The 25,949-nt window shown below is 36.9% G+C and overlaps 1 protein-coding gene across 1 annotated transcript in view; it reads right to left on the minus strand.

The window, feature by feature from the left end:
* LOC128656288 (transient receptor potential cation channel subfamily V member 6-like) overlaps positions 1–25,949 on the minus strand; it is a 308,929-nt gene that overhangs the window by 82,667 nt on the left and 200,313 nt on the right. Inside the window, exons 7-11 of the mRNA XM_053710116.1 lie at positions 24,852–25,024; positions 22,540–22,686; positions 18,460–18,666; positions 5,434–5,520; positions 5,228–5,304 (exon numbers count right to left, since the gene is read on the minus strand). Of these exons, the coding sequence (XP_053566091.1) occupies positions 5,228–5,304; positions 5,434–5,520; positions 18,460–18,666; positions 22,540–22,686; positions 24,852–25,024 (691 nt within the window). The remainder of the gene's footprint in view (positions 1–5,227; positions 5,305–5,433; positions 5,521–18,459; positions 18,667–22,539; positions 22,687–24,851; positions 25,025–25,949) is intronic.

Below are 25,949 nucleotides of genomic sequence, written 5' to 3' on the forward strand. Positions count from 1 at the left end.
AACATTTTTATTCATATACAGCGTATTAAACAGTTTTGTGACAAATCTTGAAAAAGTTCTGTAAAAGGCTTAAAACATGCGAGCCAAACCATCTCTTCAGGATGAATCTATTTTGTACACATCCACTTCTGAATGAGTTTAGTACAAGTGTTGCATATTTCTATCTATAGACAGCACATTTCAGTTTGGTGTGTGACTTAATTAACCCATAGGATGTGTTTGCTTACTTATATAGGGGAATCTACAAAGTAGCCTCAAACAGTTCAGGAGGATAAGGACCCCTGCCTCAGCTTATATGACTGAGAACGGGAAACGTGTACACCGCTAACATGTACATTCCAACATAATTACAACAATAATTTAGCTGTAGTATCATTTTGCACATACAGTCAGTATTAAGTATATTATAAAAATAAATAAATTATAATTTAAATTATTTATTTCTATTATTTATTATTATTATTTATTATTTGATTATGTTTTATTATTTATATTTATTTATAATAGTTTGCAACTGTGCATAAAACCATATAAACGTTTGCAATTTTGTAAAAAAATAATAAAAAAAAGAATTGAAATACCTAACTGCATTCAAATATTTTAGGAAAGACAATGTTATACAAACGGATATATATTTTTATTTGCTTACAATGAAGTTCTTCAGCAAACGGATGGAACATTTTTAAAAAATTTTTGTTTCTTTGCTTTTTTTGCTAAATGTGAAGTCATCTGCTAAGTTCAAACAGTTAAGGGTTAACACTATTACAAATTGAAATATTGCGGCTTAAAGTCATATATCATAACAAATAAGGGAGAATTTCAACCACTATTACATAGTGGTACGTTTCTCATTAAGATAAAAACTGCAAAATAACTGCGCAGATACCTGTAAGGTTCAAATATACAAGAGCTAACCTTATCACAAAGAAATGTAAAATATTATTACTGAACACTACACAGTAAAAACAAAATCAAACAAGTGTGAGCTTCCTCACAATAAATGTTTTAACATTTTTTCATTTGTGTCCCAAAGTATCCGATGTTACACTCATTAACTCTGGCCAAAAGAGCAATTTGTTCTCGTACTTTGGGGCAAATGTATCCAGAAACAGCAGTTAAGAAGCAGCGGTCACAAAGACCACTGCTCCATAACCTGTCTGCCTGCTCTGAGCAGGCGGACACACATCGCCGGAAATCAACCCGATCGAGTACGATCGGGTTGATTGACACCCCTCTGCTGGCGGCCGATTGGCCGCGAGTCTGCAGGGGGCGGCGTTGCACCAGCAGCTCACAGCTGCTGGTGCAATGCTGAATACGGCGAGCGTATTGGTGTCAATCAACCCGATCGTACTCGATCGTGTTGATTTCCGGCGATGTGTGTCCGCCTGCTCAGAGCAGGCAGACAGGTTATGGAGCAGTGGTCTTTGTGACCGCTGCTTCATAACTGCTGTTTCTGGATACATTTGCCCCAAAGTATGAGAACAAATTGCTCTTTTGGCCAGAGTTAATGAGTGTAACATCGGATACTTTGGGACACAAATGAAAAATTTGTATTTGAACCTTACAGGTATCTGCGCAGTTATTTTGCAGTTTTTATCTTAATGAGAAACGTACCACTATGTAATAGTGGTTGAAATTCTCCCTTATTTATTATGATATATGGCTTTAAGCCGCAATATTTCAATTTGTAATAGTGTTAACCCTTAACTGTTTGAACTTAGCAGATGACTTCACATTTAGCAAAAAAAGCAAAGAAGCAAAAAAAATTAAAAAATGTTCCATCCGTTTGCTGAAGAACTTCATTGTAAGCAAATAAAAATATATATCCATTTGTATAACATTGTCGTTCCTAAAATATTTGAATGCAATTAGGTATTTCAATTCTTTTTTTTATTTTTTTTTACAAAATTGCAAACTTTTACATCGTTTTATGCACAGTTGCAAACTATTATAAATAAATATAAATAATAAAACATAATCAAATAATAAATAATAATAATAAATAATAGAAATAAATAATTTAAATTATAATGTATTTATTTTTATAATATACTTAATACTGACTGTATGTGCAAAATGATACTACAGCTAAATTATTGTTGTAATTATATTGGAATGTACATGTTAGCGGTGTACACGTTTCCCGTTCTCAGTCATATAAGCTGAGGCAGGGGTCCTTATCCTCCTGAACTGTTTGAGGCTACTTTGTAGATTCCCCTATATAAGTAAGCAAGTCTGTTTTAAAGAATATAATTTGATTTTCTGTAACTGCTTTGAGGTTAACAACTCATATACACTTAACAGCGTTAAAATAAACTAGGGTCCAAAAGAGTTATAAATTGTGGCTTGTCTATTATATAGCTTGTAATAGCTAAGAATACAGTTGTGCATAAATTGTAACAATCTTGACGCCTCTAAATAGCGTTTAAATAATCTTGGATTCTGAGGAGTTCTAAATTGTGGCTTGTGTGCTGTATTGCTTGTGATAGCTATAAATACAGTTGTATATAGATTGTGACAACCTTGATGGCTTGATAAGGATGCTTATTGAAGCTATAAGTACGATTGTATATTAATTATAACCTTCTTCACTAATCATAATACAACTACACTGTTGTTACTATATATTATAGAAAAATCTGCTCAAATGTTTTAGATTTTACTTATGTCACTAAAAAGCATAATGTTGTGATCAAATACAATCTGCCAGCTATTTGGGAGTTAAGAATTGGGCCTCCAGTTATCAAGGGCTGGCGGACCTGATCCGACACTGCGGATCAGGTCCGCCAGACCTCGCTGAATATGCGAGCAATACGCTCACCGTATTCAGCATTGCACCAGCAGCTCACAAGAGCTGCTGGTGCAACGCCGCACCCTGCAGACTCGCGGCCAATCGGCCGCCAGCAGGGGGGTGTCAATCAACCCGATCGTACTTGATCGGGTTGATTTGCAGCGGTGTCTGTCCGCCTGCTCAGAGCAGGCGGACAGGTTATGGAGCAGCGGCCTTTGTGACCGCTGCTTCATAACTGCTGTTTCTGGCGAGTCTGATGACTCGCCAGAAACAGGGGCCATCAAGGCATATGGAGCTTGATACATATGCCCCTATTTCTTCTTCTATTGTGTGAATAATAGCAGATGTTTGTATTATTTGTGCATTATGCAAGTTTAGTTTTAAGCCATAATGTTCATATTTAATCTTTGTTACTGTTATTGTGTCTAGATTTACTTGGAGTATATTCTGAATTGTAATTGTATATTCACAAACAGACACTATGTTGTAAAATAGTAACAAAAAAGTAACAAAAGCGTCAGGCAACAAATACCATGGCCCCTATTTATCAAGGGCTGACGGACCTGATCCGACACTGCGGATCAGGTCTGCCAGACCTCGCTGAATATTATATTCAGCATTGCACCAGCAGCTCACAAGAGGGGGATTGGGTGGGTTTTAGAGTAGGGTTGGGTGTGTGGGTGGTGGGTTTTAATGTTGGGGGGGTATTGTACTTTTTTTTTACAGGTAAAAGAGCTAATTACTTTGGGGCAATGCCCCGCAAAAGGCCCTTATTTAGTATAGGGTAGGGAATTTTATTATTTTGGGGGACTTTTTATTTTATTAGGGGGATTAGATTAGGTGTAATTAGATTAAAATTCTTGTAATTATTTTTTTATTTTCTGTAATTTAGTGTTTGTTGTTTTTCGTACTTTAGTTTATTTAATTTAATTGTAGTTAATTGTAGTTAGTTTATGTAATTAATTTAATGATATTGTAGTGTTAGGTGTAATTGTAATTTAGGTTAGGATTTATTTTACAGGTAAATTTCTACTTATTTTAACTAGGTAGCTATTAAATAGTTAATAACTATTTAATAACTATTCTACCTAGTTAAAATAAATACAAAGTTGCCTGTAAAATAAAAATAAACCCTAAGATAGCTACAATGTAACTATTAGTTATATTGTATCTAGCTTAGGGTTTATTTTATAGGTAAGTATTTAGTTTTAAATAGGATTAATTTATTTAATTGTAGTAATTTAATTTCGTTTTATTTAAATTATATTTAAGTTAGGGGGGTTAGACTTAGGGTTAGACTTAGGTTTAGGGGTTAATACATTTAATATAGTAGCGGCGACATTGGGGGCGGCAGATTAGGGGTTAATAAAATGTAACTAGTGTTTGCAAGGCGGGAATGGCGGCGATGTCCGGTCGGCAGATGTTAGAGACGGCAGATTAGAGGTTAATAAAATGTAACTAGTGTTTGCAAGGCGGGAATGGCGGCGATGTCCGGTCGGCAGATTAGGGGTTAAAAAATTGACTTAAATGTTTCCAATGTGGGGGGGAGGGCTCAGTTTAGGGGTTAATAGGTAGTTTATGGGTATTAGTGTACTTTTTAGCACTTTAGTTAAGAGTTTTATGTTACGGCGTTAGCCCATAAAACTCTTAACTACTGACTTTTAAATGCGGTAGGAGTCTTGACAGGAGAGGGTCTACCGCTCACTTCTTCCAAGACTCGTAATACCGGCGTTAGGCAAGTCCCATTAAAAAGATAGGATACGCAATTGACGTAAGGGGATTTGCGGTAAGCTCGATTCGCGGAAGAAAAGTGAGCGGTACACCTGTACCTGCCAGACTCGTAATACCAGCGGCCGATAAAAAGCAGCGTTGGGACCTCTCAACGCTGCTTTTTAAGGCTAATGCAAGACTCGTAATCTAGCCGATAGATTGTGTTTATTTTTCCTTTAACCCTTTAAAAACACAGCTTTCAGTTTGATCAATTGTTTTATGATGGAAAAATTCCGTCATATGTCCTTAAGAGGTTAATGGTCCTCAGCTTTTGTTTATGTTTGTCAATGTAAGTGTAGTAATGTACATTGTGTAGTCTTAATACACATCTTATTGTAATTCTCTATTGTATTGTACTCTTATGTTTGTAATGTACTTTTGTATAATGCTGCATAAAATGTTGACGCTTTATAAATAAACGATAATAATAATAATAGTAATGGGTTTTTTCACATTTGTTTCAGAGAATGATTTTTTATTCAAAAGTTCATCAATAATTCATACTGCAAAAAAAAAGATACTAATGATTTGTACACCAGTGAAAATAAATAATTTGTTTTAAAGTAATTTATGGCAAAACAATATCCTAAAACAAATGTTAGAAAAATGTCTTAATTTACTTTTGTATCATAAATACCACTTTAATTTTTGCTTGTTGCCCCTTACATCAGAATTGAGAAAGGTCCTCCTGTAGAAGTATTTCCAATATAATTTTTAGGACCAAGTTTAATGAGTAAAGGAATCTGTAAAAGAAAAAAAGATAAAAGTAAACAGTTTAAATGTTTAAATTGTATTTTCAGTATAAAATGCCTACCATCCACAGAGAATTTGGTTGCCATGGAAAAACAATTAAGAAAATGAAAAGGGTATACCTCACTGAAGAGTATGATGATTGCTCCTAACAGTGTAATTATCTCCCCTGCCAGCCGTAGGAAGTCTTCTTTCTTCTCATATGATTCCTTCAAGATAAGAGGTTTTACCTTACACAATATAATACTTTAAATCTTTGGCACATATTCAAGCTTCTACCTACATCACATTTGACATTTTACACTAATTTATTCGCTGGAAATTCAATTCAACAAGGCAATAGAATGAAAGATAAACCATGTGGTTTGGTTTTGGAAATTGGTGGCACCCAAACTTTTGCTCAAAATTCTCAATTTTAGTTGCCCTAAATTAAACTGTTACTATTTCTTTTATTCTAGATGTGCTCTATAAGTTTTCCTTCAACAGATTGGGAACCCCTGGGAGTTCGAAGTAACGGGAAGGGGACTTGACCGTTGGAGGAATTAGGCCTTGGGTGTGATTGGTTATTTACTGTAGGGGGCGGGCTTAGCACGCGCTGTTACGCATTTAAAGAAAGAGCGGGAGAATCTGTCATCAGAATAATTATCAAACCTTTCTAGAAAGTGCTGTGCTTGTCAGTTAGTAATTCTGCGATGTCGCATTTTGATGCGATTTTTGACCAACTTAAGTTGGAAGCTGCAAAAATGGGCCCTACCTGGCTCGAAGAAAAATTACGTCCATTGCTTAGCCCGGTTGTCGAACCCAGAGTGGATATCGTGGAGGTGGCTCCGAAAACATCGAGGCGTTCGAGGCCTTCAGTTCGTTCTGATCCGGATGCTGAAGAGGGTAATAGCGGTCGGAGAAAATCCAGCCCCAGTCCGGGGTTAAAGGCGTCTGTGAGGAAGAAGTCAAGTTCGAGCTCCGGAAGTCGGCAGACCGGAGCGGAGTTTGCTGATAATGTGACGCAGTCCGGGAGCACTTGTTCCATTACGGAACAATTCACTGAGCCTGTAATGAAGGGTGATTCTTTGCCTAAGGGTAAGACGGCCAATTTAGGCCAGAAAGTAGTAATTAGAGGAAAAAAGCAAGCTAGTAAAAGTGACGGCCCGCCGAGGCCTATTTTTCCGTGTGGGGGTAATGAACAAGCGAGTATATGTAGTTTAGGTAGCGCCTTAATGAAAAAGAAAGGTGAGGGTTTGATTGTATCAGGGCCGATTGAAATACCTCAGGCAGTTTCAGAACAGTTACATAATGTTTCTAAGTCGGCTCAGATTTTAAGACCTTGCAATAATACGGAAGATCAGGCTTATCGGGTGTTAGACGAGAGGGTGGAAAGGCCTGAAGCCAGCGATAGTCATCATGATACTGAGGTTGATAACGGTGTGGTAGAATTAGATTTATATTTAGATTCTTCTGAGGAGGATTTTATTCCTCCTTCTCCCAATGTAGTTAACACTATTAGTCAGTTTAATTCGTCAGTCAGGGTCACGGGTGATCCAGCTTTAAAGGGAGAGTTAAGAAATTTGAGGGATAGGAATGTTGAAGCAATTAAAAATTTACCTGTCACTAATGATGTTTTTCTTTTAGATGGGAATGAAACTGGGGCACGGCCTGAGAATTCCCAGGGTCTTTTAATGGTGGGAAATGACGGCCTAAGTGGGGAGGCTTATGGCCTTCAGGAATCTTGGACGGAAAATATCAGGCTGGATATTGAGGACGGCGTTCCAGGGGTGGAACGTTTTAATGCAAAGGGAGAAGAAACAAGGGTGAGTACGGCCAACAATTTTAATTTTGGTCTTCAGGGCATGATGGGTCAGAGTATTAATAATACATTTCATAGCTCGGTTAACTCTGTTCAACGTCCAAACAGGTCTGGGATTGGGAGAATACAAGGTAGAGGTAGACAACGCAAGAGGTATGGGGATTTAAGGGGAGAAGGGTTTGAGGTCCCATCAGCTAAGAAGGGTAAGGGTGTTTCAGTGGATAGTAGGTTGGGTATGTCTACAGCTAGTAGGGGCATTGGAATTTGGGCACCTTCTGGGGGTTTGTCACATGTTTCTTTTTTACAGACGGAAAAAGGGCAGCAATTAATGACTAACACGGATCCCAGGGCTACTGGTTTCCAGAATACAGAGAAGGTTACGGCTGCATCTCAAAGGGTTCAGTCTGCAGTGACTCAGGACCCGAGTACAGGTAATGAGGGATCTGGTGTTGTGAATCTGAATGTGGGGGTTGATACAGTTGGTGTGCATGCTGATCCTTTATCTATAACTGTTGTAGCAGGTTTAAGGGACTTGTTAGCCAAATTAGAAGGAGCAAAAGTCACAGGGGGAGTCGCCAATTCATGGGTTCCCACAGAATTGGCTAACCAAAATAGGGTATTAGGGATTGGTGGTGAGGGAATAAAGGATGTAGGGTCAGTACCTCAATCTCAAATGGTCGGTTTATCTCAGCAAAAGGGGACTAATGTTGATAATAAAACGGATGGGGGTCCTGAGCTGAAGATTGCTGACACGGCTTTGGCCAGGTCTTGTTTGTGTTCTATTGGGCCTTTGGGCATGCATTTGACGGTAGAGTTAAGAGAAAAGATATACAAGAGGGATTTTATTGAATTATTTTCCCTCCTTCCTCTTGATCAGTCTTTTGAGATACCTGAAGACTCAAAAAAGGATTCGGCCAAGAAGGAAGAGGAGGAAAGGAAAAGACGTTACAGAAAATTACCAAAAACATTTACTAACTGGTTCCAGGCTTTTGTTATTTATGCTAGTGTATTTTCTGTTAAGTTCCCTGATCAAGGAGCGGCCCTCTTTTGTTATTTAGATGAAATTGCAGCTGCTCAGAGAACATATGGTGGTATGGCTTGGTGGTATTATGATGAACAATTTAGACAACGTTTGTCGGTTAAGCCTGAGATGAAATGGGATGATCGTGATATGGGTCTATGGCTAAAAGTGATGACTCCGTTAAGGTCTTCGCAGCCCTTTCGAGGGAGTGCCGGCGGATCTCTTCAAAACGGTTCGTCGGCAACAGCCAAAAAAGGTTTCTGTTTTGCTTTCAATGAAAAGTTCTGTAAATGGGGAGCATCATGTAAATTCAGACACGAATGCTCTGGGTGTGGTGGATCCCACCCTTCCAGTAAGTGTTTCAAAAAGAACAAATTGGGAGGAACCCAGGAGCTCCCTGAAAAAGGGATTAACTCCGGTGAGGCTAAGCGGGATGGAGCTGTGGCTCGTACTTTACGCTAAACAGAAAGGTTGTGGTGACAAGGCCTTGTTGTTGCTACATGGTTTTGAGTTTGGTTTCAGAATTCCATCTTCTGGAGGCGTTGTTCATTACAGGGGTAACCTTAAGTCTGCTAGGGAATGGCCTGAGGTTGTTAGGAGTAAGCTTGAGAAGGAGGTTTCTTTGGGTCGAATGGCAGGTCCTTTTAAAATATCTCCTATCCCCCATTTGCGTATTTCTCCTTTAGGAGTGGTTCCTAAGAAAGAGCCTGGTAAATTTCGTTTAATTCACCACTTATCATTTCCAAAAGGTGGATCTGTTAATGATGATATTCCGGATGAATTATCGTCTGTGTCTTATACATCATTTGACATGGCGGTTAAGTTGGTTAGAGAGGCTGGGCAATTCGCTTTAATGGCTAAAGTAGATATTGAGGCGGCTTTTCGGTTACTTCCAGTTCATCCTTCTTCACATTATTTGTTGGGTTGTTGTTTTGAGGGTTTTCTCTACATTGACTTATGTCTCCCGATGGGTTGTTCTATTTCTTGTTCTCTGTTTGAATGCTTTAGTTCCTTTTTGGAATGGGTTGTTAAATTCAGGTCTGGATTTTCGTCAGTAGTTCATTATCTGGATGATTTTCTTTTTGTTGGTCCCCATGATTCGGACGTTTGTTTGAAATTAAGGGATTGTTTTTATTCAATGGCATCTGATTTTGGGGTTCCTATTGCAATGGAAAAATCTGAGGGTCCAGTTACGGCCCTTAAATTTCTGGGTATTACAATAGATTCTGAAAGTATGGAATGTAGGCTACCTCTGGAAAAGATTGTGGATTTGTCAGAAATGATTCAGCAATTTTTGGCGGTCCGTAAGGTGACTTTGAGAAAAATGCAATCTTTACTTGGAAAGTTGAATTTTGCTTGCAGAATCATTCCTATTGGTAGAGTTTTTTCTAGAAGAATGTCATTGGCTACGTCTGGTGTTAGTAAGCCTCATCATTTTGTAAGGATTAAAAAAGGTCACAAGGATGATTTGAAAGTTTGGTTGGAATTCCTTAAAAATTTTAATGGTGTTGCAATATTCATGGAAGCTAGGGTCTCTAATGTTGATTTGGATTTGATAACTGATGCAGCTGGGGGTGTTGGTTTCGGGGCTTATTTTCAAGGGCATTGGTGTGCTGAAGTGTGGCCTCAAGAGTGGGTCAATTTAGGTTTAACCAAGAACCTAGTTTTCCTTGAGCTATTTCCTATTCTGGTGGCTCTGTTTGTGTGGGAAGTGGATTTGATGAATAAATCCATATTGTTTCATACAGATAATATGGGTGTTGTTTCTATTATTAATTCTTTATCTGCATCATCATTACCAGTTTTGCGTTTATTAAGAGTGCTAGTCCTGAAATGTTTAAGTATGAATGTTTTCGTCAGGGCAAAACATATCCCTGGTAAGCTTAATTTGATAGCAGATTCTTTATCTCGTTCACAGTGGTCTCGCTTTCGAGAGTTGGCGCCTCAGGCGGACGTAGTTGGAGCGACGTTTCCAGTCCAACTTTGGAAGCTTGGGACGGAGGATTGGCTGAATTAATTAAAAAATCTTTGGCTCCAGGTACTTGGACGTCCTATGTATCAGTTTGGAAGGAATGGGAAATGTGGTTATGTCAATCTGAAATTAAAGAAGGGTATGATGAGGTCACGGGTTGCTTATTGGAATGGATGTGGCATTGGGGAAATGTGGGTTTGTCACCATCTAATATGGAAAGAAGATTGGCGGCCCTTGCTTTTAGATTTCGCTTATTAGGTTTGTCTGATGTTACAAAGGTTTTTTGGGTCCGTCAGGTTCTTAAAGGCTTGAAGAAAAAGACAAAGGTTAGAGATAAGAGAAGACCTATTACATTTTCTTTACTTCAAAAAATTTGGGTGGTATTAGCAGAGATTTGTGCATCAAGATTTGAATTAATATTATTTAGAACGGCCTTTGTATTGGCCTTTTTTGGGGCATTTAGAGTTTCGGAATTGGTAAGCCCTAGCAAAAAAGTTTCAGGCGGTTTACAAAAAGAAGATGTAATATGGAATGATAACAGAGTAGAAATATTACTGAGAAGTAGTAAAACGGACATATATGGGAAAGGCAAGAACATAGTGCTATTCCCTAGTGGTGGTGAAATATGTCCATGTCAGGTAATGATGCTTTATGGGTCCATACGGCCTTTGCAGGATGGCCCTTTGTTGGTTCATTCAGACGGTTCTTTTTTATCACAATATCAATTTAGAGCCATTTTAAGAGGTTCAATTGTTTTATTGGGTCTTAATCCTTTAGAGTTTGGATCTCATTCTTTCCGGATTGGAGCTGCTACTGAAGCCGCTATGTTAGGTCTCAGAGAGGATATAGTTAAAAAGATTGGTAGATGGGGTTCAAGTCGTTATAAATCTTATGTTAGGCCTGATTTAATGATATTAAAAAAAAAAAAAAAAAAAAAAAAACCCTTGAATAGAATGTATGCTTTGGAATGTTTGAGTTGTAATCATCCTGAACACTCCTTTTTCTCTTATTTTAGGTGTAAAGATCGTATGGGTGATGGGGCATTCGTTTATATACTGGGCCAATGCTGAGGCCAGTAAGAAAATGGGCGGCCTTCAGCTTGGGTGTCCTGTGGATCAATGGGAGGTCAAATGGTTTGGGATTAGGGGGATGTGCTGGGAACTCTTTTTTCTATTGTTTCTAGATTTTGGCAGAATGTTTCCTCGTCCTCAGGTTTTGATAGTGCATTTGGGGGGAAATGATTTAGGTATGATTCCTCAAAAGGAACTAGTTAGAAGAATCAAAAGAGATCTGGGCAACATAAAGGAACTTTATCCTGAAATCAAAATAATTTGGTCACAGATTACTCCTAGGTTGGTTTGGAGATCAGCGAGGGATTATGATAGGCTAGAAAAGAGCCGTAAGAAAATTAACAAAATAATTAGCTCTTTTGTTAAGAGGTTGGGGGGAGGTGTAGTTTTCCATCCAGATTTCGAAGTAGATGGGGCTGAGGAATTTTATTTAAAAGATGGTGTTCATTTTAACCAATTTGGGCTGCAGCTATTTATTTTCGATATAAAAGAAGCTTTGGGAAAAATATTGGGTTTGGCGGGACTGGGCTGTTCGGTCAGTCCAGTCGGTGGCGGGGGTGCTAGTTCCCAGACAAATATGGTACGCAATATGGCCAAGTGATTTGGAGGATTTTAAGTAGTTGCCTCTCCATGGGGTGAGTGGACAACTGGTTTTATAGGGGCAAGGGGTTCCCTATTAAAGTTTAGGTGTACTTGGACGGACTCAACAGGGATATAGCTGAGTCCAGTTGTTGAATAACGGCCATCTTGTTTTTGTGGGTTTGGGAACTAGCACCGCTGTGGTTTATGTTTTATTTGTCAGTAATGTTATTTATGAACATCAGGTATGTTCTGTGAAAAAATGTTTGAAAATGTTTGAAAATATTTATTACTCAATATTTAAATTGTGTTGTTAATAAAATGGCTGCGGCCAAATTTTATACCAAAGCTGTGTGTAACTCTTTTATTTATGTTATTATTTTAACTTATAATGGTTATAAGATTAAGGCCGGGGATTGACGACTTTAAAGGTCAGGGAACCCCTGGGAGTTTGAAGTAACGGGAAGGGGACTTGACCGTTGGAGGAATTAGGCCTTGGGTGTGATTGGTTATTTACTGTAGGGGGCGGGCTTAGCACGCGCTGTTACGCATTTAAAGAAAGAGCGGGAGAATCTGTCATCAGAATAATTATCAAACCTTTCTAGAAAGTGCTCCCTCCCTCCCTCCCTAATCTTTGTTTTCCTTCCTTGTTCGTGTTTGTCGCAGCAAGGCGGGGGTGCTAGTTCCCAGACAAATATGGTACGCAATATGGCCAAGTGATTTGGAGGATTTTAAGTAGTTGCCTCTCCATGGGGTGAGTGGACAACTGGTTTTATAGGGGCAAGGGGTTCCCTATTAAACTTTAGGTGTACTTGGACGGACTCAACAGGGATATAGCTGAGTCCAGTTGTTGAATAACGGCCATCTTGTTTTTGTGGGTTTGGGAACTAGCACCGCTGTGGTTTATGTTTTATTTGTCAGTAATGTTATTTATGAACATCAGGTATGTTCTGTGAAAAAATGTTTGAAAATGTTTGAAAATATTTATTACTCAATATTTAAATTGTGTTGTTAATAAAATGGCTGCGGCCAAATTTTATACCAAAGCTGTGTGTAACTCTTTTATTTATGTTATTATTTTAACTTATAATGGTTATAAGATTAAGGCCGGGGATTGACGACTTTAAAGGTCAAGAATCTATGCCTGCTTGTTCCTTGTTTTCCAATTTTCTATTTAGCTACATAAAACTTTTCCAAATCTTCAAATGAATTCAAAGGGATAGCATACGAAAAGTGAGAACTAAATACATATACCCTGAAGAGATAAAAAAACTATACTCCTTTCTTTATACTGTAGCTGCTATAGTTAACACATCTACTACTACAATAAATAGTGTCTGGTATATTTCTTACATCTATTTAAAGATCATCAGAGTTATAAAAGGACAGTGCATTCCCATTACATATTTGCAAAGGCAGCAGGGAGGGCAGCAATATTTAAGGGGTAGTTTTATGGAACAATGTCTTTCCACAAGGAGCATATTTTGGTCTAGGCCAATTAGGGCAGTGCTTAGGACAGTGGGACTTAGGAAGAGGATATTTTGGGAGTGTTTCTAGGACCTGATGCCTTCCAACTCCCCAATCCAGTGTAATCCAAAATATTCAAAGAAAAAACAGTGGGTATAAGGTGCGCAAATCTACCCCTGCATTACACACTAATCTGCTTCCATAAAGCAGATAATCAAAGAATAGGTACAAAGAGAAAAGGGGTGTGTGTATGCGCTAAACAGCTACGGGAAAAAAGTATGGCAGTAGTATAGTATTTCTTATAAATAACTGTGTTAGGGATGTGTAATACAGAACTAATAAGTTGGAATCTAAATATTCTTAAATAGACGTATCATATAATATGGCTATTCATCTAAGAATGAATCTAGTAATAAAAAACAGGTTTAGCAAACATAAGATTTATTAATCCCAAATTTAAAAAGATATATTGATCTTGATAAAACATACATATAAACATATATGATTGGGTGTTAATATGACCGGTCATACGTTAGTACAAATCAACAAAAATTACAATAAAATCCTGACGATATTAACTATAAAAATATAAGTGCAACTGAATCTAGAGAATTATAGGGTAGTTGCTACATATATGAATAAATCCACCTTTGTAATACTGACACAAAAAGGGAGTGCAGTAAAAATATAAGTTCCAATTTGTTGGTATAAAAAGTTCCGTTTTTGCAATACGCTTATTTTAAATATATGGCAAAGTTCCGTTATAGCAAAAAACAACTGGTGTTAAAGTTCTGTTATATGGAACTAACTGGTGTTAGAAACAACACGTAGGGATAATGTTGTATTAGTTCCGTTATAGTTCCGTTCCGGTATTCCAAAAGTTCATACAAGAGGGTATAAAATGAAGTGTTTTACTTAAAAGTTTAAAAGTTACCTCTGACTTCCACGCTGTGGTGCCCTTACACCTCTATAGTGCCTACCTGCTCTTGTCTCGAGCTGAATCCTCCGTCTGGGTACGGCACAGGTGTCCAAAGCGGCTTCCAGCAGCTGGTAACGTCAGGAACGTAGAATGCGTGTCAAATGTAGGTCCGGTTAAGGATATGAAAACTCTGCGCAGAGTGCTTAAAAAGTTGACAAAGTAGTTCCCACGAATCCTTTGTAATCCTTGTAAATAATAATTTCTTATCACCTTGTGATTAATAGTCTAGCTCCATCAACGCGTTTCCCCATGTAACATGGCTTTATCAAGATCATTTGATCAAATTTAGCTCTGTTTGAGACCTGACGTAAATCTTTATTATTAATTGAATAGTACAGAACTACACGAGGAACTCCACTACTTGCTCACCATCTATTATGTTATGGATTAAGTGCACATGAGCTATCTGACGTATAATAGCACATCCTAGGCTCGGTTTAAAGTGATGGTAAACTTTAAGGCCCAGATTACAAGTTGAGCGCTAATTAACGCTCTCGCTTAAGAGTTAATTGCGCTAGAAGTAAGCTTTTGCGCTCATCGGGTTGCACTCATATTATGAGGCCTTTTTATCATAGGTCTTGCGGACCTGATTTGACAGTGCGGATCAGGTCCGCAAGACCTTGCTGAATGCGGAGAGCAATACGCTCTCCGTATTCAGAATTGCACCAGCAGCTCACAAGAGCTGCTGGTGCAACGCCGCCCCCTGCAGACTCGCGGTCAATCGGCCACCAGCAGGGAGGTGTCAATCAAAAAGATCATACTCAATTGGGTTAAATTCTGGCGAAGTCTGTCCGCCTGATCAGAGCAGGCAGACAGGGTTATAGATCAGCGGTCTTTAGACCGCTGCTTCATAACTACTGTTTCTGGCGAGCCTACAGGCTCGCCAGAAACAAGGGGCATCAAGCTCCATTTGGAACTTGATAGATAGGCCCCTATGAGTTGAAAGCAAACTGATTTCACTCACACAATAACCCAAAAAGTCAAACTTACAATATCGCATGTGCGTTCACCCCACTCTCACACAAACACGATCGCATATTCTCATGTGCGCTAACCCAACATGAAAATATGAATATTTCACATTCCAAACATTTTGAACTCCATTTGTAATCTGGCCCTAAATATTTTAAAATCAGGTCCGGAATCTTACAAATATTTTAGATGGACTTTAATTGACCACTTCTAATAAAGATCTGCTGTAACTTACTTTTTAATCTAGTTGTGCCATTATAATACGCTGCACTCCAGCACCCCACTTCAGAACTGATTTCTTTGATATGTTCTCCAATTATCGCTCTAGCTACAAAAAAGTGCCCTATGGCTAGAGCTGTGATTTAAGAACAGTTAAAAACATTAGCTCACAAAAATATGGCACGGCTAGATTAAAAAGTAAGTTATAGCGCATCTTTATTAAACATGATCAATTAAAGTCCACCTCAAATATTGCTTATATTCTGGACCAAATTTTAAAACATGTAAAGTTTACCATGACTTTAATCTGAACACAGAATTAGAAGCACTGTTGATTGCACTTAAGCTATGTTAACATGCAATAACGTTAATATTAATGTGCTCTACTTGTAATGTAGACCTATATGTCACCCGGTCACTCATTGGTCCCAAGTCCCTCCATAGTCAAAGGTTACTCCATGGCAATTGATCCCTCAGTGATCTTTAAACAGCCACATGTAATTTCACTGCTCACTAAATTATCACTTATAAGCAAAAATTCACTGGTCTCTCAATAATCATTGAGTGACAATCAGTCCCCATAGTGGTACAGTTCAATCAGTGGTCTCTGGTTACTCCAGATACCTGGGTCACTTAATAGTCATCAGTTATTCTATATATAACCGTGTCACTTAGCGATTGCCACTCACTCCACAAGGACCTGAGTCACTTAGTGGTTACATAGCCTATATGTTATATTTAATCATTTTATTTCATTTTAATTATTGAACACTCGTTGGCTAGTGGGGCTGCAGAAAACTTCTGTAGATTCTGGTAAAAACAACATAAGGCAATTAAATAAAATTATTGGGAGATGAGAAGGTCAATGAACAGCAGATTTCCTCATGCATCCGGCAGCACAAATGCTAGATACAACACAGGGTATTGAATGATCAGAGGATTATACAGCATACAACATTTCTTTAGCTAAAGTCTGTCTTTTGTGTTTCTTTAAATTCAACAGAATACATTTTATTATTAGCAATAATTAAGTGTTGTGAAATCTATGGAAAACAAAAATACAATATATAAAATATATATGTTCCTTTTATATGTATATATATATATATATATATATATATATATATATATATATATATATATATATATATATATATATATATATATATATAAAATCATTACTGATTTAACAGTCTGTCATATATATATATTCTTGTTCATCTTTTACATTTTTGTAAGTACTATTATATAGCACTATATTATTATATTGTAGTTTGTATTGTGCATTATTTATTAAAATTACTTTGAATGGGGCAACACATATTATTTTATTTAAAAGCTTTTACATCACTAAACCTTTTTAATGTTACTAAGCACTAGATAAATTAATTTCATGCATTTGTATTGAGAGACCATTACACTTAAAATTGAATAAATTGATTAATGAAAAACTAAAAGCTGCATTGCAATATACACTGACTATTTAATTTGCTTAATATACTACATAGTGATTGCTTATAACAGTGCAGAAAACTATTTACAGTTATAGTGATATTTAGTGATATTTAGCTGGTTCAAGCATTTTGCAGCATGCTAAAAAATGCTTTTGGTCTCTCTAAGTAGCTCGGGAATCGGGATAAGCACAATATTTACAGCAAAAGCAAAGCATTTTATAGCATGCTGCAAAATTATAAATAATCAATATATCTTACATTGCTATTGCATTTTAATGAATGAATGAATGATTTGGGAATTAAATGGGGGCTTAAACAATTTGAGATTTAGGGTCCAAATTATCAATGTGTGGGCGGACATTGATAAATGCCAACAGCATACGCTTTCGGGATTTATAATTGCACAAGCATTTCACTAGAAATGCTTGTGCAATGCCGCACCCTGCACATTCAAAGTCAATCGGCCGCTAGCAGGGGTGTCAATCAACCCCATCGTATGCTATCGGGCAGATTGCTTTCCGCCGCTTAAGAGGTGACGGACGAGGAAAAGTGGTCTTAAAGGGACATGAAACCCATTTTTTTTTCTTTTATGATATAGAAAGAGGATGCAATTTTAAATAACTTTTTAATTTACTTCTATTATCTAATTTGTTTTATTCTCTTGATATTATTTGCTGAAAAGCATATCTAGATAGGCTCAGTAGCTGCTGATTGGTTGCTGCTCTTAGAAGCGTCATGTGATTTGCTCACCCATGTGCATTGCTTTTTATTCAACTATGGATATCTAAAAAATGAAGCAAAATAAATAATAGAAGTAAATTGGATTGTTGTTTAAATTTGTATTCTCTTTCTGAATCATGAAAGAAAAATGTTGGGTTTAGTGTCCCTTTAAGACCGCTGCTTCTTAACTCCTGTTTCGGGCGAGCCTGAAGGCTCACGCAGAAACAGCTGCATACAGCTCCATATGGTGCTTGATGAATCGGCCCCTTAATATCAAATGATAAATTATGTGTACGTAAAACACTTTGCAATATCATTTAAATATTTAATTTACCCTTTTCCTGTAATTTAAGTCTGAAAATTGTGTTTTTTAGTTCTAATAATTTGAAATGCACTCTGCACAATCCTATCTTTGCCACATATCTGTCACTAATTTGTGCTTCAGCAGAGATCTGATAAATATGTCTCAGCAGAGATTAAACTAACAAACAGCAAAATGACAGTGACTAGCAGTGTTTATTACCAAAACATACCTAGGTAGGCACCTCTGAACAAAGCAAGTGCTGGGTACAGTTTGTCTATTGAAGAACAATTGCAGCAAACAATGTGTTAATGCATTAAAACATTCAAAACCAACACTGATGTTAAATTTAAAGCAATACTACAGAACAATTTTGTAATTATAAGATGCGTACTGTTTCTTTAAATTTTGATTTTTTGATTTTCTTTTAAAGGTATTGTGGGGTTTTTTTAGAAGCATTACGGAAGATCATTTATTTAAACTGTAGAACTATACTCCTTAGCGCTCCCTTCTTTGAGATAAAACTACTAATCATTTATCAGGTAATTAAAAAATAATTACTGACGTTTTCAGTTACATTACATTAGACTTACAGAAAGGGATTTTTGTGTCATGATGGTTATATTATCCAGATTAGCGGAAATCAATGGTTTCAGAGGACGAAACATGCAGACTGTAGTAAAGATAACCATGTATACTAGATAGCTGAACATCCAAATGAGGAAATTTTTGTAGCCAAATGAGTTCCATTTCTGGCGTAACAACTCTTTGACAGGTGTCACATCAACAAGCTGGCGGACCTTATAGATAATAAAATAAATAGATTATTATTGAATTAGAATACATTAAATCAATTATACTTGTGTTTCTACAGGGATACATTTCTCAAATTGTTATCGTATATTTAAAACGTGTATCTCTGAAGCCTTAGACAAATGTATTTTGCATAATAGTGTGTTTTACAAAGCTTAGAAATCTTACAGGTTAACATGGAACACAGTTTAATTCAAATTTATTATCAAATTAGTTATGTATCAAAATTATTGTTTGCATTTCTTATATTGCAAATGCATACTTGTGCTTTAAGATAAGAAATGTGATCACTAGATTTCTCATTAATCATTGTTATTTGGGTGTATTTATTTTGTAAAACATGATATTTTTAGACAATTTGAATGTTTAAAGGGACAGTAAATCAAAATTAAAAGTTCATGGCTTAGATAGTTTCTGCAAACATTTCTGCCATAGAGAACTAAAGACACATGCTTACTCTTGATCTTTTATGAGTCTACCTAGGTTTATTTAAAAAAAAAAAAAAGAGTACTAAGCCTATTTGATAATAAAAGTACTTTGGATAGGTGTTACAAAGTACATACTATCAAAACCTTGAACCTTTAGTTTGGAGTTTACTCTCCCTTTATCCCTCTGCACCAATTGGACATATATACCATGTCACACAGTACTCTGTTGACATAGTACCTACATCCAACACTGTGGAGCATGCTGCAGTCCCCACTGTCAGCTTAGACTATGGAGACTGCACATGGGAGCAGAAGACATCTACCTTCATATGGTAAAGGACCACTGATCATGCTACCTTACCATATAAAGCCAGATCAATGATCATTACAGAGAGTGACACTGTCTGTGTCACTCTCTGTAACGATAATTTGCTGGTGCAGAGTGGGAGCTGTGGGAGGGAAGGAGGGAGGTAGGTAGGCGGCCCAGTGAGGAGGAGGGAAGGAGTGGCAGGGTTCCCTACAATTTGGAAAAAGTATTCTACAGTGGAGAGGGAGGGATGTGAACTTACATTACAGAAAAATAACTTTTGGAGGGGGTAGGTGGGAGCCTACTGTTATCGCTTGGAGGGGAGAGGTGGGGAGGGGGAACCCTACTCTGCAGAAACATATAAATATGTATTAAATATTTTAAAAATAAAATAAAAAAAGTAGTAATTTGTCTCCGGAAGACAGGCTGCCAGTATCAAACATGGCAGTGGACAGAGGGGGGTTAAGTGAGCTGTTAGGGGGGATCAGGGAAGTGGGAGGTTGAGAAAAGATTCCTACACTACAGAAACTTAAAAAAAAAAAAAACTGCATACTAGCAGACTGTCCGTCTGTACCTAAGATGGTGGTGACCAGTGGAGGGGAGCTGTTTGGGAGGGATCAGGGTTGGGAGGGATCAGGGAGGGATCAGGGGGTGGGAGGTTTCAGGTGGGAGGGTAATACCTACACTGCAACATCAAATATACCAAAATACTTGTGTTGTCTAGTTATATATATATATATATATATATATATATATATATATATATATATATATATATATATATATATGTGTGTATGTAAGTCAAAAAAATAAAGGCTCTATTTCTTTTTAAATGAAATGATAACAAAAAAGGTAAACTCTCTGGTACTTTGTTACATTTTTTCTCTAAAATTCCCAGTAGGGAAGAGGTTAATGTTCTTTTTATGTGGGGGTTTTAATGTTCAGATGCTATGAAAAACTTTAATACTATTTGCTGGGTTGCTGTTTCTTCAAGTTAACGAGAGGTTAATTATAAAACTTTAGAGTAATATTAGATTCTATGTTTAATTCAGCTAGATATTATTAAGATTGCTTTTAGCTAGGAATAATTGATGATACAAACAGTTTTTTTCCTAATTTGTAAAAAAATAAATATTTATGATACCCATTTATATTTCCTCTGTGCCTTCTACGGGTTTAGAATTCCTAAGCAAATTGTGTCTTAGGGATCCATAAATGAAAGAATGTGCAGAAAATAGCTGTCTATGAAGCTTTTTGCATAAACAATTTTTAATCTAATACTACCCTTGCTGTATAAGTACCAGAGAAATTAAAATATCATTTAGAAGTGAAGAAGGCAGAATTGCAATGAACTGCAACTAGCGCACTCTTCACTCAACATGTGGGAGCCAAAAAACCGTCTAAGGAGACTTTTCAGAAGTTATAAAATTATGTAGATTATTTAGAGGACACAGTTCAATTTACTGGCTACCTAGTGCTCTTATAAACAGACAATACATACTTTAACTTGAAATGACACCTACTCTAACTAAACTGAAGTACTTAGAGCCTGGTACTGCTGTTTTAATGCAGGCAGATATATGGGTTTCATTTTACGAATAATAACTGAAACCACAAATCACCACTTTGCAGCATTAACATATTAAGGGCCAGATTACGAGTGGAGCGCTATTTAGCGCTTTCGCTAGAGTGCTAATTGCGCTAGAAGTAAACTTTTGGCATGCATCGGGTTATGAGTTAAAAGCAAACATTTGGGGTTCTCACGCTAACCTGACACAAGCAAACAACTTACTTCTAGTGCAAATAGAATATTGTGTGCTCAATAACCTATTCCCCTATAGAAGTCAATGGAACAACAAATTAGAAAAAATACCCTACTCGGTAAATATTTCACATATGTTCTATTTATTCAAAAATACATATTTCTATATATACTTGATGTTATTTTGGTACAATATATATTTATACCTATATATATATATATATATATATATATATATATATATATATATATATATATATATATATATATGTTGCAGAACATTGGAAAGTGAAATATTTACAGTAAATACATAGTGAACTACTTTATTTAAAATAAATATTGCATAAATATGATTTTACATGTTTTCATTGACTTAACTGCAAAGGGCTCCAATGCACTTTTATATATGTCTGTATGTGTATTTATGTGTTTATATGTGTATATATGTCTGTAAATACACACATAAATTCATACGTATATATATATATATATATATACACATACAATTATACAACTTTTGTGTGCAAATTTTTTTCCAATAATTTTTAATAGATGTTATTATGAGTGTAACTGTACTTTGTAATGTATTCTTGATGTGTTTTGTGAGACATTTTTGTTTAGAGAAACAGTTAACCAGAGCTCTGAGTACAGGCTAACCAGACGAGCGTTAACTTGAATTGTGCTCAAGCGATCGCGTTTACTTTCAACTTGTAATACGAGCGCAATTTAACCTGCGTACAAACAATCTCGAAAACCCAATATCGCTCCACTCGTATTTTGTATGTAATCCTCTTTTCAATCAAGTGTATAATTTCTGATATGAACTGACACATACAGAGATTGATCAATATATGGCTTGCAAGCATATCATATCATGATATCATACAGCAGGGGCAGTGCTGAGGAAGCCCATAGCAGCCAGTCTATACATAGGTGTGTGTATATCTGGTCTTTTTCTATGTATAGATGCACATCAGCATTATACAGTACAGCATACTCATCAGCATATGTATATACATCATTCTATAGTGCAGTTTGTTCAATATTAATGTGCATAGATTTTCCATCATTATATAGCACAGCATATTCATCAGAGTATACATACTTATTATATTCATACAGATAGTGTACTCATCAGGGTACAGTTTATAGACACTCACACAATTATACAACACAGTGTATCTCTGGCAAAAAGGATTAAAGGATTTGTAATACAATTAAAAAATAAGACATCTGAAGACAGCACAGCGTTTGAAGGAATTATGCTATACTACTACCCCTCAAAATTTGTTGCTCCATAAATCCTGACGTCTTAGGCCAAAATAAGTTTTTGAGGGGGATGTAAGTTATTTTGCATATTTACCTGAGGTTTTTGATTGGATGTTATAATATCCAAAACTGAATTCTGAGTCATCCATGTGTCGATATCTGTTAGGTCATAAATGCTGTATGTAATTGTACCTATTGTCCAATATGTCTTTTTTTGCTTCTTGACAAGGTAGCTGAACATCTGTGGGTTTACATAACATTGCAAGTTAAATGAAGTCTTGTATCTCTAGTTACATATGGAATCATGACTCACTAAATAAGTATGTGGACACCCATTGTAATAATTATTTAGTTCAGATGTTGCATCCATATCTGTTGCTAACAGGTGCATACAATCCAGCACATAGTTATAGACTAACATTGGCAGTGCAATGGGTCCTACTGAAAAGCTCATTGACATTAAATGTGTATTATGATCTTAGGAGCAGGTTGAAGCACGGCCAGCACCACGCTGTGTGTGGAGAATATTAGGGTGAGCAGTGCCCTAGAGGCCACACTATCCAGAGCCTCAGGAGGTCTGGGCGAGCTGGAGGAAGGAGGCCTATAGCTGTAGGAGCCATGGACTACGCTAAGTGTCTTTAGATTAGTGCGTTTTGCCTCCCTGATTAATATGCCTGGTCTTTTATTAAAGGTATTGTGCTGGTTATCAACCTTTGTATGCTCTTGTTATTTATTGAGCTTTGGTTTTGTTTTTGGGGTGAAAAGGAGGTGTTTAAAATACATTTCAGACACCCATTCAGTGCTTGGTTATTTTCCTTTGAAGATCAAATTGTTCATGTTCCTGGCTTGTCTTCCTGTTAACAACCTTGGCAAAACTCCTGGACTACGCTATCTGCTTAACCCTCCTGCTTAGTTAGATATTTTGTGGACTGACCTATTAAAAGCTGCTCATTACCTGGGACATTTGCGCCAGTCAACAAATCAGGTAAAAACGTTGTTTGTCTTATAACAAGGCACAGTCATAGAATGCCACCTTGTCACAAATTAATTTTTGACATTTCTGCCCTACTAAATCTGTCCTGGTAAATTATAAGTGCTATTATTGTGAAGTGGAAGCATGTAGCAAAAACAACAACCTAGCCACACATTGGTAGACCATGCAAACCCACAGAGTGGGTCTGCCATCACTCACTACAGAGTTCCAAACTGATTCTTGAAGCAACATCAGCACAAGAACTGTGATTCAGGAGCTTCATGAAATGGGTTTTCATGGCTAAGCAGCTGTACACAAGCCTCATATCAACATATGAAATGCCAAGCATTGGCTGAAGTGGTGCAAAGCACACTGCCACTGAGTTCTGAGCAGTGGAAACGTTCTCTGGAGTGGTGAATCACTGGGCCACTTAGATCCAGTGAACGGTCATGTTAATGCTACAGGATATAAAGACATTTAAGGTAATTTAGTGCTTTCAACTTTGTGGCATGAAGACACTGTTTGATAAATTGGGTGGGGAGGAAGGCTAGTGGCCTGCACAGAGCCCTGACCTCAATCCCATTTAACACAATTGGGATGAACTGGAACACTGATTGCAAGCCAGACCTTCTCATTCAACAATTGTGTTAGCCTTGCAAATCCTGTTTTGGCTGAATGGGCACAAATTCCCACAGACACACTGCTTATATATTCATTAACAATTGTGGCAGGACTGAAATACTGTTAAACATAATGAAATGTATGTACACGTTTATTATACTTGTTAGATTTTTAAATATTTACTAGACATGTGCATTCATTTTCAGACGAATTTACTTTTGTACCGAAAATCTGATATTCGTTAAATATCTGAATGAATGCACCAATGAAATTTAAAGAAAATGCAGCTTGAAAACATTTACATTTGTTTAAAATGAAAACAAAAGTAAATTTTTAACGAAAATTTTATTTTCATTTCGTTTTAAACAATATGGAAAACAAATAGTGCAGGAAATGAATAAGTGCAATGAATTTCCTCAAATATTCGTTAGGAAAATTTCGTCTGAAACAAATTTATTTCCCCTGCTTATCCCTCATATTTACAACTTTATAATTAGTTAATATGATGCAAATTGACATCTAAAAGAACAATATTTTTTTAACTATAAAACTTATATTTTCACAGTCTAAAAGAAGTTATTTATAACTTTGGCTTAAAAAAAATAAAAAAGAATATCTTCAAATGTTTCTGTTTGTCAAAATAATTTTGTTTTCAAATTTCTTTACTACACTTTTTATTTGTACATAGGAAGGTGTGCTGAATAATTCATGCTTTCTTGTATTTTCCAAATCTTAACAGAATACAAAATCAGACAATATGTATAGTTATAAAAAAGAAATATTATAAATTATTGAAAAATATAGTTACTAACTTCAATATTTCCCTCATTGGCTGCCAGCTTTAATGGAGTGAAGCCTTCATTATTTTGTAGCTTTTCCACACAATGACAATCTTTGATTGCCACAAGGGTTAGAATCATGTCATACATTTGGTAGGCCATTTCTTTATTTTGCTGCAAGACCAATATATGAAACACTGTGTTACCTAAAAGATAAAAAAGAATAAAAAAAACACTAATTTAGTTTTTGCTAAATATTGCAGTATCTTTAGGAACATTGACAGATAACAATGCCAAGGCAACATGCAATTAAAACCAATGGCAGATGAAGTCAATATTATTTGTCAACCAACAAAGCTTATAAGCAGTAAGGAAATACATTAAGCAATAATAGGCTTATATTCAGTATGAATAAAGTGAGTTCATAAGGAAGGATCTTCTTTTTTTTCTTTTTTATACAATATAACACAACAATACAATATATATATATATATATATATATATATATATCCTATATAATTAAAGGCCAAGTGTGTTTGTCCGAAGCTGTCATGCGCAGTAGAGACTGCGCGCGAGGACAAACACACCTGGCCTTCCAACTGACCTCCTCCTTCTGGCCTCGCGTGTGGTGGAGTCGGCGTGGCCGGGTGTGTCATGGGCATGACCGGGCATGACATGGGCGTGACCGGGCGTGACGTGGGCGTAGCTGGACGTGGCATAGGCGGGGCCGGGCATGGTGCGGGCAGGGCCAGATGCAGACTGCAGCAGTAGTAGAGACTGAGAGCTCTATAAAGGGGGATAGAGAGAGCAGCAGAAGAGGGGGGATAAAGAGAGTGAGAGAGCGCACAAAAGAGAGGGGGGGAGAGAGCACAAAAGAGAGGGGGGAGAGAGCACAAAAGAGAGGGGGGGAGAGAGCACAAAAGAGAGGGGGAGAGAGCACAAAAGAGAGGGGGAGAGAGCACAAAAGAGAGGGAGAGAGAGCACAAAAGAGAGGGGAGAGAGAGCACAAAAGAGAGAGGGGAGAGAGCACAAAAGAGAGGGGGAGAGAGCACAAAAGAGAGGGGGGAGAGAGCACAAAAGAGAGGGGGGAGAGAGCACAAAAGAGAGGGAGGAGAGAGCACAAAAGAGAGG

This window comes from Bombina bombina, chromosome 4 (genome assembly GCF_027579735.1).
Source record: "Bombina bombina isolate aBomBom1 chromosome 4, aBomBom1.pri, whole genome shotgun sequence".
Classification (NCBI taxonomy): Eukaryota; Metazoa; Chordata; class Amphibia; order Anura; family Bombinatoridae; genus Bombina; species Bombina bombina.